The following is a 14970-nucleotide window of genomic DNA, read 5'->3' on the forward strand; positions in this document are numbered from 1 at the left end:
CTTCCGAGGAGTGGCTGGTGGGTTTGAACCGCCAGCCTCCTGGTTAGCAGTCAAGTGCCTTAGGCACTATACTACCAGAGCTCCTAGTTAAAAATAGTAAGAGCTATTATTTGTTCAGTGCTTACTCTATCTCAGTTACTTTACCTGTACCCTTTCATTTACTTCTCACAATGACATCTTGAGATAGGCATTCTCTATTTTGCAAATGCAAAAAAAAAAAAAAAATTAAGGCTCAGAGAGGCTAAGCAAATTGTTCAATTTCACAGGGATAGCAAATGGCAGAGATGGGATTTGAACCTCTATTTTTAAATATCTGAAAAATTTTGAAACTATTATTGCATCCCTCCACATAGGTGCAACCACTTGAGATTTCCTATGATTTAACAGAGGAAACAAGATTACAAGATATATTTCTGCATTTTCCCTAAAGGAAATTTTTTTTAAATAGAAAATCTTAAGTGAACAATGTACATAAAAACTTTCCATTTCTCCTCAAAGTGTCTGGCACATAAAAGGCACTCAATAAATACAAAGATTTCCTGGCCTATGCATGTGTCTTAATAGGAAAACCATTGCAAAGTAATTATATTAAGATATTTTGATTCAGCTCTTCAAAAGGAAAGTAAATATTAACAAGTGCTAGATCATCTCTTTGGAAATAAGCATATATATATATATATATGAAAAAATATATTTCATATATATGAATATATTTCTTATATATATGAAAAAATTAGTGTCTCCTTTTATTTTTCCCACTCTCTTTTTTTGACAGCTGGAGCCACATCAGATCTTTGTTTTCCTGTCTCTCTCATTCCCCTCTCCCCCCTCAAAAAGGCTAGAAAATGTTCAGCTGACTAAAGGTGTTGATTGATAAGGAATTTAGCTAGGCTTTTTGCACAGCCAGGAAAAATGAACTATTATGATTTAGGATGAAAGGCACGTGCACTAGAAGAGAAATATGATGAATTCATTGAGGGAGTTTGGAAGAATGAAGAGAGAGAAAGGTGAAGCTTCTCTTGAACAAAGGCTTTCATGGTTGCTCAGCTCTACTCAGTTTCCTGGAGTCTGTGTCATTTTACTGTTCTTTGATGTCAAATCCATATGGGTAGCAAATTTTCAACACTCCAATCCCCCCACCTTGCCTCACCCCTAATCTGCCAATTTGTCCACAAGTAGCTCTTAAAACACTACTTGGGCAGATTTAACACAAAGTTTTAGGGCTACTAAGGAGCTCTGGTAGCATAGTGCCTAAGGCATTTGACTGCTAACCAGAAGGCTGGTGGTTCAAACCCACCAGCCACTCCTCAGAAGGAAGGTTGGGCAAACTACTTCCGTAGTGATACCACCTCGGAAACCCAAGGAGGGGTCGCCGACTCGATGGCACATAACAACAACAACAACATGGACAATAAAATATTCAGTCTTTCCATGTAACAAAAAACCACCAAGAGGGATTTGTGGGGTATCTTTGAAAAGCAGTCCTATAGGAGTCTCAAGTTTTCAGTTGTGAATACAAACAGAAGCATCAGAAGAGTAGACTATATATAACAGCTTCTCTAGTGCCTTAAGAGAATTGCTCCCATCTTTATTATTTACTAGTGTGCTCTATAGGACAATACTTCTTAGAAGCTATTTTGAAATGCATTATTGCTTAGTGATTATGAGTTTATTTATTGAAATAATTAAAATAATAGATGATATTCTACATCTGTTTTACTATTTTAGAAAGAAAACAGACTTTGTTTAAAGCTGTTATGTTAGGGCTTATCTTGCTTATAAAAATGTTTGTGTAAATGAATTAAAATGCTTTTCAATCAATAAAGGATAAATTTCATACCAAGAAAAAATTTGAGATTGTATTTAGCAAAAGTGAAACTGTTGAAAAAAAGATACTTATTAGAAAGGTTTTCAGATTTCTAAATATTACAAAAATAATCATTATAATTACTATTGAGAACAGTTAAAATAAAATAAAAAAATCTGTAGTGTTAACTAAAGTTATTTTCTATGGAGATATTTGCCTTCCTCCAAAGAATTCTAATGGATATAAATAATTTATCCCATGGGTAAAAAAAGTAGAAAGCAAAATTAAAGTTTTTATTCAATTCAGAAAAAATGAGTACACTTGATGGCTGCACAATTTTAAGTTTATTCAAAATAATTTATTTAAAAACTGAATTATATGTCCTTGGGTGAGGTGTATGTGTGTGTGTATGTGAATTGATATTAATACTTGGTACAAAAGAATTACTTTCATATTTTATGTGTGTGTATATTCACATATACATGTATATGCATATATAAATATAAGAAGCCCTGGTAGCACAGTGGTTTAGTGCTTGGCTGCTAACTGAAAGGTCAGTTGTTCAAACCCAAGAGTGGCTCTGTGGGAGAAAAGACTTGGTGGGCTGTTGCCTTAAAGATTATAGCCTAGGAAACCCTAGTAGTTCTATTCTGTCCTACAGGATTGCTATGAGTTGGAATGAATATGACAGTACACAATGATAATATATAAATACATATTTTATATATTTATATACACACACGTACATATAATGTGCATATATATACATAACACATACATATATATATCATCTTCAAAATTCTATATAGAAAAGATAAATCTCAAATATCTCATAAAAAGTATGTAATCTGACCTTCAAAAAAGTCAAATGTAATAAAAAAATTACTTGTAGGCTTGTGACATAATTCTGAAGTTGTAGTGAATAAATTGAGTTTTATGTATTTTTTTTTCCTAAAACAATGTTATGTTCATAATATGGTAAGAAAAACCTTCTTAGTATGCAACACATCATGACTATCATTTAACTTTTGTAATAAAGCTTTGGGGAAAAAAGCTTGGCTGAACTAGCACTGCATTATCTCTGCTTTTCTAGAGAGTTTAGTAGCCACCCAAAGACAGAAGTGAGATTACAGAGGAAAACATCTCCCTCTCTTTCTCCGGTGTCTACCATGAATTTCCTTTTCTTAAATTGTTATGCTGATCCAAACCACATGGCCCAGATTTGGCTTCCTTTGGTTGTTTACAGAAACAGTTATTTTGAATTCAGTAAGTTAAATCAGTATGTTCAGAGTCACATGAATTTTATAAAATTTTCAGTCACTAAGGTTGAAAGATAAAAAATGACAAGAATCTTAATCACAAATTTTAGACCTTTCTACTTTGTAGGCATGATTCTCATGACAATTTTTAATTCTTATTTCAAAGCCAAAACCAAACTCACTACCATGGAGTCATATCTGACTCATAGCGAGCCCTCCTTGGGTTTCTGAGGCAATATCACTACAGAAGTGGGTTGCCCAACCTGTTTGAACTTCTAGCATTCTGGATAGCAGTTGCATGCCTTAGGCACTATGCCACCAGAGCTCCCAATTCTTATTTAGATTAAGCTAATTTAATATTCACTATGACTATATTCACATGGAATCAACTCATCTTTAAAACGAAGATCACATGAGAATACAATACTATGTTCTAAGAAAAAGTAGATTTTAATAGCATATGAGGCTAACACCATATTTTATTTAGCATGGTAACTAATATCAGTAAGACTAAATGCACTGCCATGGAGTCGATTCTGACTCATAGCGACCCCTATAGGGTTTCCAAAGCTATCAATCTTTACAGAAGTAGACTGCCTCATCTTTTTCCTGCAAAGCAGCTCAGAGGTTTGAACCACTGACTTTCTGATCAGCCGCCAAATGCTCTGCACCACCAGAGTTTGCTAACTAATAGACTTATTTGCTATTTTTAAAATTTATTTTCTCTAATAGAATATAAACTCCATTGAATGTAGGATTTTTTTCTGTTTTATTATTTATATGTCCCCAAGGTCTATAACTGTGCCTAGCACATAGCAGACGCTCAATAAATATTTATGAATGAATAAATGAATTTCTCAATCAATTTTATTTAACAATAGCATATATCATTACAGTGTATCAACATAAATGACAACATACACAAAGGAAAACAAATGGGAGAACAGCAACACCATATTAATTCCTGTCAGAATGAATGTTTTCCAGTTCTGTGACACTCTCAGCCTTCTTCTATGTCTAGATATCTGTCTTGCACATATTACAATGTCTAAACAACTTCATCTGTGTTGGGAGTTTTTCTGTTGAATTTGGGAGAAGATTATTACATGCAGGTGCCAATATTGCATCCATCTATAAGGAATCATATTTCTTTCAATATGAATGAGTTGGTAGGACTGTCATTGGTCCCTGGCTATCATTTTCAACAAAAGCAAATACAAGGGATGCTTTTAGGGAAAGGATTCTGCAATATTTTTTTGAATTACTGAATAATTATTAATTGCAAATACTGGAGATATTATTCACATGAAGATCACATTTTTATACAAAAAGACAGATACTAGTATTGCACTAATTTATAGCAAAAATGTTACTGATACTACCATCAAACAACAAATATTTTACAGAATATTCTTTAGTTATATAGGAAACAATTGACTTTTTTTCCAATCATATTTATTTGCTTTTTATAGCATGCTCCCTGAAAAATAGCCATGCTTGCAAAATTAATTCAGTATTTTGGTTTTCGGAATATTTTCTGCAGCCCCTTCAATAACAGGGATGGAATTGAGATTTTCTATGTTATACCTATAGCACACATTAAACATTTTATTTCACACAGAACAGGCAAAATTTCAAAAAATCTCTAAAGAAAGCTATTATATATGTTTAGAAAACAAGCACACACATTCATGGATATTTACTTTTAAAAAAACCTATGCTTGGAATTAGGAGTGATATAATTCTATCATTTATGTACAATGACCTCATTTCAAGATATGAGAATTGCTATGTCAGAATTACTAAGTGATTCTTTTTCAGCATCTATTTATTTTCTTGAGAAAGATGAGAATTAATTCTTCTTTTGTTCTAGTATCTCAATATAGTCACAGCATTTAAGAAAAAATTTTGTTTGGTAGTCCAGAGTTGGTCATCCAAGTAGAATTCCACATGAAAAATTAGCTTAAATTTACTACACTGGCGAACAAGACTTGAGCCTTAGTTAGGAATGGTCGAACAGCGTGGAACTTTTTTCTTTCTTGATCAATTTCTTAAAATAGGATTCTTCATCAGAGGCTGAAAAGAGGAGGACTGTACTGAAGTATGACTTTCCATTACTGTGTCTTTTTTTAGGAAAAGAAATATATATATATATTGCTTTTCAAGTCCCATGCAAATATCACACAATTAAGGTAGAAGGTATACATATTGCACTTTTACACACAGACTGCTGTTGGTTGGTTTGCATCCTAATATCATAATCTTCGAATCAAGGCTTGGCAGATTACATTAAATTGGTAACTGGTGATGCAACACACATAAAATTAATTGCAATATAAGAAAGCTTTCCTCTGGCATTTTCATGCATTGGCCTCAATGTTAGTTTGGGAAATAACTTGACATCCTTGAAAACCTAAAACTAAAATTATGTAAGCTAAAAGCTAAATCATATAAAATGGTTGCATTTTATATAGACTAAGTGCTTCCATAAATAATTGAAATTAAGTTTTGCCTAACGAGACAGTGAGCTGAAGATATATAACCTTAAATTAGATAGAAAAGGTCACCGATTGTTGATCTCCTTTGACTAGCATTGACTCTAAAGGGCATGTTTGACTTTAGAAGAGGAAAATATATAAAATATTCCATTATTTAAAAGGTAATTTCATGAGAACTTCTTTGAAAAAGCAGCCTTAAAATTTAGAATTGCTTTCATTTTATGATGTGACTGAATGAAGCAATCACATTTTTCTTAATTTTTTGGAAAAGTCCAATAATTAATATAGGGTATTTATCTATGACCAATGAGAAAAATAATCGGTGCAAAACCCCTTTCACATTAAAAATAATGATAATAATAATAATTTCTAAACTATTCAGTTATATAAATCTTGCTCATTAAAATATTCACATTCATATTGCCATTGTTATAAACAAGCAATGCAAATCACTGTCTGGTGATTAAACTACCTGAATATAATAATTTTAAACATTATTAAATATTAGTACATTGATATTTTAATAACATATTAATAGTAATACTATGATATTTGTTACTAAATATTTTTATGTGATTGGTTGTTGATCTCTTTTCATGTTCACTGTTTTGTCTTTTGGGGGGGGTCTTACCATTTTACACATTGCCAACTAGAGTTTGACAGTCTCACTCTTTAACATCTGAGCATTTTTCCAAGAACATAATGCAACAGAAGATAGTACAGATCAAAGTACTGAATGCACTCAAAGCTCAGAACATATTTATTCAAAGCCTCAACAGACTTATTGTGAATCAGAACACCCATGACACAATTGCTAAAATGTGGCTTTTGCCCTCCCTGATCATCAGAGCTGGGGAGTTAGAAATACCTGTGGACAAAATGGAAGAGCATGAAGCATAGACCAAAACTTACCATAATTGTGGTTACAACTACTGTTCTGTTTTCAATAGCTGCTGTGTCATTGCCAAGAGTGGGCACATCTTGAATCAACACCAATTTATCCATATCATTCCAGTAACCAACCTGAAAAATAGGCAAAATACTTGAAGACATATTTTAGAAGATTTCTTTCTAGTCTTTCCTGAAACAGTAATAGGAATAAATAGGGAGCACACAAAACAAATTACAAAAGCAAGTAAAACAAAACAAGTGATTAGAAGTTTTCTTGGTTGATAATAAGACAATTTTCTTGTATAGTGATAGTCGGGTTACATATTTGGCAACTTTACAATTTGTAAACATGGAATAGCCAAGACCTTGAGAGTGTGTGGTTCAGAAAAGGAGTATGGAGACAGATGGACAATCACTTTGTACTGATTCTTTCTTTTAGGGAGATGGACAGGTAGCCTCTAGAAATTAGATTTTGTCAGTAACCTTATAGGTTGTATATTAAAGGGGATAGATTTATAAAGGGGATATGCAGAGGACATTTTCAAGCAGATAAAAATGATGTGTGCATTTTGAAAGGAATATAGAAATGGCTCTTGGTTTTACATGCCCTAGCCATTAGATCACTCAATCTTACCCCTTCTAAATGGTAAATACATTAAAAATGAATGTTAAAGGATGATACTTTTCACTTTTAAAGATTACATTTGAATTTGTATTTTTTCAATTTTCAATCCTTATATTATTTTCGCATTTAGAAATGAACCACACGTTCTTCCATCTAATAAAGTGAATAGTTAAGTACTTTAAAAAGTACTAAACTCCAATGGGAGTCTTACTGGACAGTTGAGAGTCTTTGTATTATGCAGGCCATTAAGTAATAGTAATGGCTACCATATACTGAGTGTTTACTCTGTGATGGATATTGTACACATTTAAAAAAATATATATTTTAAAGTTAATGCACATAGCAAATGTGTATTATTATTACTCACATTTTAGAGATAAGTACCCCTTAAAAAAGTTAAATGTGTTGCATGGGGTTACACTCTAGTGGGGCCAGAATTCAAAACTCTGGTTTGAATGACACCAAATCCACATACTTTGCCATTATGCTAGATAGTTTCTCAAAATGAGGGTTCATCTAATGCTTACCAAACACATTACTTGCATTTCTTGATTCAGCTGACAAAGCTCATTTCTCCAATAAAATGTATGTACTGTCTCACTAGGGCCTTCGTGATGCAATGGTTAAGTGCTCAGCTGCTAACTGAAAGGTCTGCTATTTGAACCCATCAGCTTCACAGGAGAGAAGATCTGGAAATCTGCTCCCATAAAGATTTCAGCCTAGAAAAGCCTGTGGGGCAGTTCTCTATCGTACAGGATTGCTATGAGTAGGAATTGACTGAATGGCACACAACATTTGCTCACTGGTCTGGATTCATTGTTTGTTCTAATATGGATGTTCTAATATATGCTAGGTTCTCTGGCCTACTCCAAGTTTCATAAACATATTAAAAAAATAAGCACTAACATGTCATAAATAAGCGCCTTCTGATAACATTCACTAATGTTGCATATATATATAATAACAGAATAGATAGGGCAAAGTAATTTTTATTAGTATGACACATTACACTTCTTGGCTTGATTCAAGTTTATAAATATATATCAACTTAGCAATTTTTTGATTTTTGATTGTCCATGTGGATCCATTCAGAGATGATATTTATTGAATAATTCTATAAAATACATAATTTAAAAAGTATGTCTGTGAGACCAACCCTTTCCTCAATTTCTTCTTGTATGTAACAAAAGCAAACAAACTAATTGCTTCCTGTTTATTCTCTTTTCCACTTGACAATTATATGACATCAAAACGGGTTGAGCATTTCATTAAGATGTAGCCACCCTGCAGATTTTAGCAGCACATTCTCCAGAAAAGATAATTTTTCTTTATTAATGAGCTGCCACAAAAGAAAAGTCACAGATCTGGGACACATTCTGGAAAGTTCCCAGTTGTTGGCAAGACCTTGGAATTTGCATTTAACAATTGACCTGTGGGTTTACGACCATTACCTATAAAAGACAAATGATTCAGAAGTATAGGAAAATTGAAATGATAAGCAAAATTTTATCCAACTATATGTACTTGCTTAGTATCTACATGCAAATCTGGAAGGAAAAGAAAGCTACATTGTGTAATATGGGACCAATTAATGGTAGACTTCATGTAGGCCATGGGCACTGGGAAATAGGAACACACAGTGGTCAGTCTCTAAGAAAGGAATTCTAAAACTTTGTCCCAAAACATCAAAATATGGAGGTTGTTTCCCTAGTTCTTCACAACATTTTACAATTTACTAAGAACTTTTTCCATGCCTGATCTTATTTAATCAGACCAGAAATCAGGCATTTTCTCCTCATATCTTAGAAACAAAAGTTGGGTAAAAAGTGGTTTTTGAATGCTAAAGCAAAAATATGGAAACATTGAAATCACTACACTGACATGGGATACCAAAAAGATAGCCATTTTCTTTGATCCCCTACAGATAAATTGTGTGCAAATATAACCCTAATAGAATGTGAGCAAACATCTCTGTATTTGCTGTGAACTTGGCCAACAACATAGGGAATGAGTACGCTGTGAGGGGCTGTTGAGTCTAAGTTGGTACCTTGGAGAGCTGTTTTTCTCTGACCTGTAGTGAAAAATTTAGCTTAATTCCCACACCTAGGGGTTCTGGGACTAATTACATTTTATAATAGCCAAGAAAGAGAGAGAAATCCATCCCAGCTCCACATCTATTCCCGGGCAAATCATTTAGTTTCTCTAAGCCTTACTTTCTATAAAATGAGGAAAAAAAATATTTTGTATGTAGATGGTTGTAAGGATTAAATATAAAAATATGTATCAACTTTCAATTACAGTGTTTGGCATATGAATGTAATTTTTACTATTATGAACACTTGGAAACCAAGCAAGTATGGTTCTGGAACGTTCCTCTTGGATCCCTGTGGATCAATGGAATGATAAGAAGATTCTACCATACCTAGAAGCTGGGACTTCAGAAAGGGCTTTTCTGCTTCTGCTTAATGAGACTTTCAATCCATTTTCCTGTTATACATGTCAGACAAACTGATGTGTTGACCCTTTGATCTATTTTCCAACATAGCTCCCTTGCTGGCAAGTTTTCAATTTACAAGAAGGATTGCTTCCTTTTTTGCAGACATATTGCGTAGTCTCACCAGCATAGTGTTTCTCCTGGTATCTCATTTTTAAGTTTAATATTCCTGACAGAAAGCCCAAGTTGATCGTTGCCACAGAAAAATGAAGATAGATGAGTCTACACCATTTTATATCTCATATTTCTTTTCAGATCTTAGATGAATGTCAGCTGAGTGTGAAGATGCACTGTTCATCACTCTTCAAATTTATTCTTTAACTTACTCCTCAAAAAATTGTTAATTTTTGTTACAATCATGGTTCAATAGGCCATGAAATGATTCAGTGCTGTAAATAGTCCACTTGCATTACTGTTAGTTACTACTAGCTTCCTTTTCATTATACTTTCTTTTATAAAGAATCAATTTACTTTCTGTACTGTTTTATAAAATACAGAATTGTCTTTTGCATTTTAAAAAGATTTTTCTTTAAGGGTTAATTTTGTAAGGCCTGGACGGTGCATCTGTTTTACCTTGTCCACCAGTTAAGAATATTTTTAGAGACCTTTGTAGTATTCTGTCTGCTCCACAGCTAACAAAAGAACTCTCTGAAAAACAAGCCTCTCTCTTCCTTGCTGTTGGCTCTGTGTGCTAAGTAAAGTCAATGTTTACGTGGAACTCCCTGAATTCTTCTTAAACACAGTTCTTGGGAGCATGACTCCTTCTGAAAGCAATATCATTGCAGGTACAGCATGGTTTCCCAGATGTTATCTGTCTCCTGTCCTACCTGATTTGATTAGAGACACTTCAGCCTACTAGGTATTAGCTAGCAGCCTACACTCAAGGAAATGTTAACTAAGAGTCTGAAAAGCTGGAGATGGTTTTCATGGTAGCTCCAATTCTCTCTCTTTCTCACACATTTATGTAGAAGCACCCCCACATGATAGGCGAGAACAAAATGTAACTCAGAGAGCCTCAGTCATTTTCCATATATGTCCTTAACTGTCTTGCCTGAAGACCTTTGCAAAGGCCATTATTGCTTCTTCCATTTCTACCTACCCAAACTCTAATTCATGGCTAATTTTAAATCCCACCTCCTCTATTCAGCCTTCCTTGATTTATTTTCCTCCATTTGGAAGTGATCCTCTTTTCTTTTAGAGGCCTACATGCTTTGTCTTTAACTATCATAGAATATTTATATCACAGTCTTCCCTATTAGAAAACAAACTTCTGTAGAGCAGGGTCTACTGAGGCAGTGTAATAATGTAGAAATATTCTGGAGGCAGATATATTTGAATTAAAATCTTTATCTTGCCCAAGACAAGTTTGTGATCTTAGATTAGTAAACATAAACTATTGGGCCTTATATTTTCTTGTTTGAAAAGAGAAAATAATAATAGTCATAGTTTTGTTGTGAGGATTAAATTGTGCAAAGAACCACGTGCAGTGCCTGGAACATAGCAAGTATTTCATAATTTGTAGCCATCATTATTATATTAAAGCAGTAAATTATATTTTGAAAAGATTGTTAAAAATTTAGTGTATTTTGTTCTTGTTGAGAATATGCACAGTAAAACATACAGCAATTCAACAGTTTCTACATACACCATTTAATTATATTGTTTGAGTTGTGTGATCATCCTCACCTTCCTTTGTTGAGTTGTTCTTCCTTATTATCATAAATCCACTGCCCCTTATGTTTCCTATCTAATCTTTTGCATTGTTGTCAATTTAATCCCATATAAATAGTTCTTCAGGAACTTCCAACCTGTTCTAAATATGGCTGCCCACTAGAAATAGTTTTTCTTTGTATTCTTTCTAATGATCTCATAAATGACTTCATGGAGATGATTATGTCTTTATAACTTCATTGTCTGCTCCCCAGAGTAAATGTTTTGGAGTGTATGAGATTTGTTTTGCTAAGCCTTTCCCCCTTCCCCCTCAAAATATTGCTTTCATTCTGAATGCAGGATCTACATAGTGTATTAATTGTTTCAGGTTTGGGATATAATTGAGTATCAGTTACTATGACACAAGGATTTATTTCAGCACAGCCTACTAAGCAAGTACTAATTGTAAGTACTCAAATTAAAAAGAGAGAAAATGTAGAATACCCACCTATCTTTTGTCAACAAACTTTAAAAAATTTCAAATAAAAACTAAGAAAACAGGATTTTCTTTTTCACAGTTCAACTGTGGCTTACCTTTCTAGGCCCTGTGCTCTTCAGCTCAAACACATCCATTGTGTAATTGACTCTACGTCCATAGTGGTCAAATTGAACATTCCCTGTAAGCCCTTGAATTCTAACCTATGAGTATAAAAGAAAACCCACCATGGATTAATTTGCCTTTTTACTTATAGATATCTCAATGTAATCTGGTAGGTTTATGACTACACAAATGTGTGCAACTCCAAACTATAATAAAATCACTAAAAAAGTCATGAGATATTTGAGTCATTGGGATAAAATCTGAAAGAACATCAAATGAAGTATAAAAATTCTGCCAAATGCCTGAAAGATGAATATGTTTTGTTTGTTTTTTTATTATAAATAACAGAATTCTTCTTCAATATTAAGTTAGTATTTATAGTCATGAGAATATGAATGGTTTGTTTAGCGTTATTTTTCAGTTTAGTCCATATGTTCACATAATTGAGTAGCTCTGATACACGTACCAGATTATATTTTCTTCTTTGCTAATATTAAAACTAAGATTTAAGTTCATAAAATAAAAATACATTTTGAAAATATTCAAGTATATTTTACTCAAAATTTCCTTTTAACCCACTTTTGCTTGTTTTGTACCCATTGCATTTCAGAGTATTTAAAATGTAACATTGATAAACCATGTATATATATATTACATCAATCATTTGAAAAATAGTGTTAATGCAACTATAAGAGACTAAAATAAACAAATTAATTAATCAAGGTAATAAAGAAATTCAAAGAGTACTCATTAGCAGTGTTTGCCAAATACTTATAGTTCTTCTGCATTTCTGCATTTGGGCTCAAAGTAAGATTGTATTCCCTTACAATCCTGTGGTTAGCTAGGCTATGTGTCTCTGACAAATGAGTTGTAAGCAGATATGACATGTGTCACCACTGGACCAGAGCATTTAATGGCCAATTTGAGACATTCTCACAACTCTCTAGTTCCCTTTGCAGCACTCAAGGTGGTGGCTGGTGTGTCAGCCTGGTTCCCGAGTGATTACAATGAGCAGAGTTTCCCTGTTCCTCTAGTGTACGTGAGTAAGCAATACTGTTTTTTTTTTAAATAATATTTTGTAGTATTTAAGGTTAAAGTTTACACAGCAAATTATGTTCCCATTTAATAATTCCTACATAAATTATTCTGTGATATAAGTTACCTTTTTTTACAATGTGTCATGATTCCATTCGTACTTTAGCTTCCTTGCCGTCTTACTTTCTCATCTTTGTTTTAAAGTAATTTTCCACAATTTGGTCTCCTACAAATGATTTTTGTGAAGGAGATCCTTACTCATGGGTGATATTCTTTATTTTATGAGCCAATTTGTTACTTACTGAAAAGCTGACCTCATGGGATAATTTCAGTTTAAAGTTTAAAATGCATGTCAGAATGATATAGTCTTGGGGTGTCTGCTAGTCTCAACAGGTCTAGTAAATATTGACTTTTTAAAAATTTGAGTTCTGTTCCACTTTCTTCTACCATTCTATAAGAATCCATATTGTGGTGCTCCTTTGCTGTTTTAAGCCACTGAAATTGGGGGCTGTTTATTGCTGCAGCATAACCTGGCTTATCTTCACAATGCATCTATATAAGATATAAACATTAGTATTCTACTCCATTTTCTATTTAGGAAATGTCTCAAAAATGAGCAATGGCTTAGAATATTAAAATGACAATTGATAACATATACTTATGCTTAGATATATTATTCTGCTTTCTTGAACATGCCATTTAAATAAGACTGTGAAATAATATGAACTTAGTAAGGTTGTGAGCTACCTGTTTGAGCGTCCTTTCCATGTCAATTCCCTGACCCCATGGAGCAGCAGGATTTGCCAAACAATCCCCAGCATTTCCTCTCCTTGAAATATCAATTTTTTGCCTTCTAAGATTTCGGAACGTTTCGGCCATCACAAGGACTCCATCATAAGTCAGAGCAGAGGTATACTGACCAAATAAAAGCAATTATAAGAGTACATGTTAAAATTGATCTAGCACCAGGGATAATCTGGGGTCTCTGTGAGTTTAAGACACGAAGTACCATTTTGTCTAACCTGTTGCCATTAAGTTGATTTTGACTCACAATAACCCTATAGGTCAGAGTAGAATTAACTGTTTTATAGGGTTTCTAAGGCTGTAGTCTTTATGGGAACAGACTGTCACATCTTTCTCCTGCCCCATGGTCAAACCACCGACATTTGGGATAGCTGCTGAGCATATTTAACCACTGTACCATCAGGCACTATTCTGTCTGAAGGGCAGCTAAATTACTGATAATGCATTGACTCCAGCTTCAGAAATTTCAGTTAGTGATTGATCACAAAAGCTGCATACCAAATCTTACTAACTTGATTTAAAAAGAAGAAAGCACTCTGAAAAATGGAAATTTTATTAAACATTTTTCTATCAATTAGAATTTCTAGGAGTAACACACTCCATAAGCATTTTTTTTATATATATGGAAATGTAAGCAGTTTCAGAGAGAAAAAAATTCTAGAAGAAGTCTTTCGGTTGTCTGAATGTATAAACAGCTAAGGAAAAATATAAATGATAGATTCACCTTCTTAATGTATACTTTCCCTCTTGTTTGAAATATTTGTACACTGAGTAAGAGAAAAACTCAAATAATTAAATAAGCATGGAATTTCATATGAATAAAATCTAAAATGGAATTGGGGGAGCCAGGTCAGAAGGGATCATCTATCGTATCTCTAAACTTGTGCAATATTGTCACAATCTGCCTTGTACTCTGTCATTGTAGTTGAGCCCAGAAGGCTCCTCCAAAATGCTTAAGATTCCTTGAGAATTTAGGGTTTCTTTGAGACTTAATATATGTGTATTGACTTGAAGTCTATATTTTTTCAGTCCCCTAGAAGAGTGACTGAGACTGTTGTTATTCAGAAATAGAAAGTCAAATTCAGAAATGACATTGACTTATTCAACAAATGTATATGTATTAGTCACATTGCTAAGTAGGAATGGATAGTTTATACTCATTAAGTGTGTTCAGAAGTGTGTATTCCCCTAGTTTTCATTATAACTTGGGGCCAAAACAAACAAACAAAAAAAACCAAAATCACTACCGTCGAGTCGAATCAGATTCATACTACCCCTTCTTGGGTGTCCGAGGCGGTATCACTAT

At 33.4% G+C, this 14970-nt stretch overlaps 1 protein-coding gene across 1 annotated transcript in view; it reads right to left on the minus strand.

Moving 5' to 3' along the window:
• GRIA4 (glutamate ionotropic receptor AMPA type subunit 4) overlaps positions 1-14970 on the minus strand; it is a 503661-nt gene that overhangs the window by 66439 nt on the left and 422252 nt on the right. Inside the window, exons 7-9 of the mRNA XM_007945995.1 lie at positions 13608-13775; positions 11819-11923; positions 6477-6587 (exon numbers count right to left, since the gene is read on the minus strand). Of these exons, the coding sequence (XP_007944186.1) occupies positions 6477-6587; positions 11819-11923; positions 13608-13775 (384 nt within the window). The remainder of the gene's footprint in view (positions 1-6476; positions 6588-11818; positions 11924-13607; positions 13776-14970) is intronic.

The sequence above is a fragment of the Orycteropus afer genome, unplaced genomic scaffold (assembly GCF_000298275.1).
Source record: "Orycteropus afer afer isolate SDZICR_OR568_19922 unplaced genomic scaffold, OryAfe1.0 scaffold00147, whole genome shotgun sequence".
Taxonomy (NCBI): Eukaryota; Metazoa; Chordata; class Mammalia; order Tubulidentata; family Orycteropodidae; genus Orycteropus; species Orycteropus afer.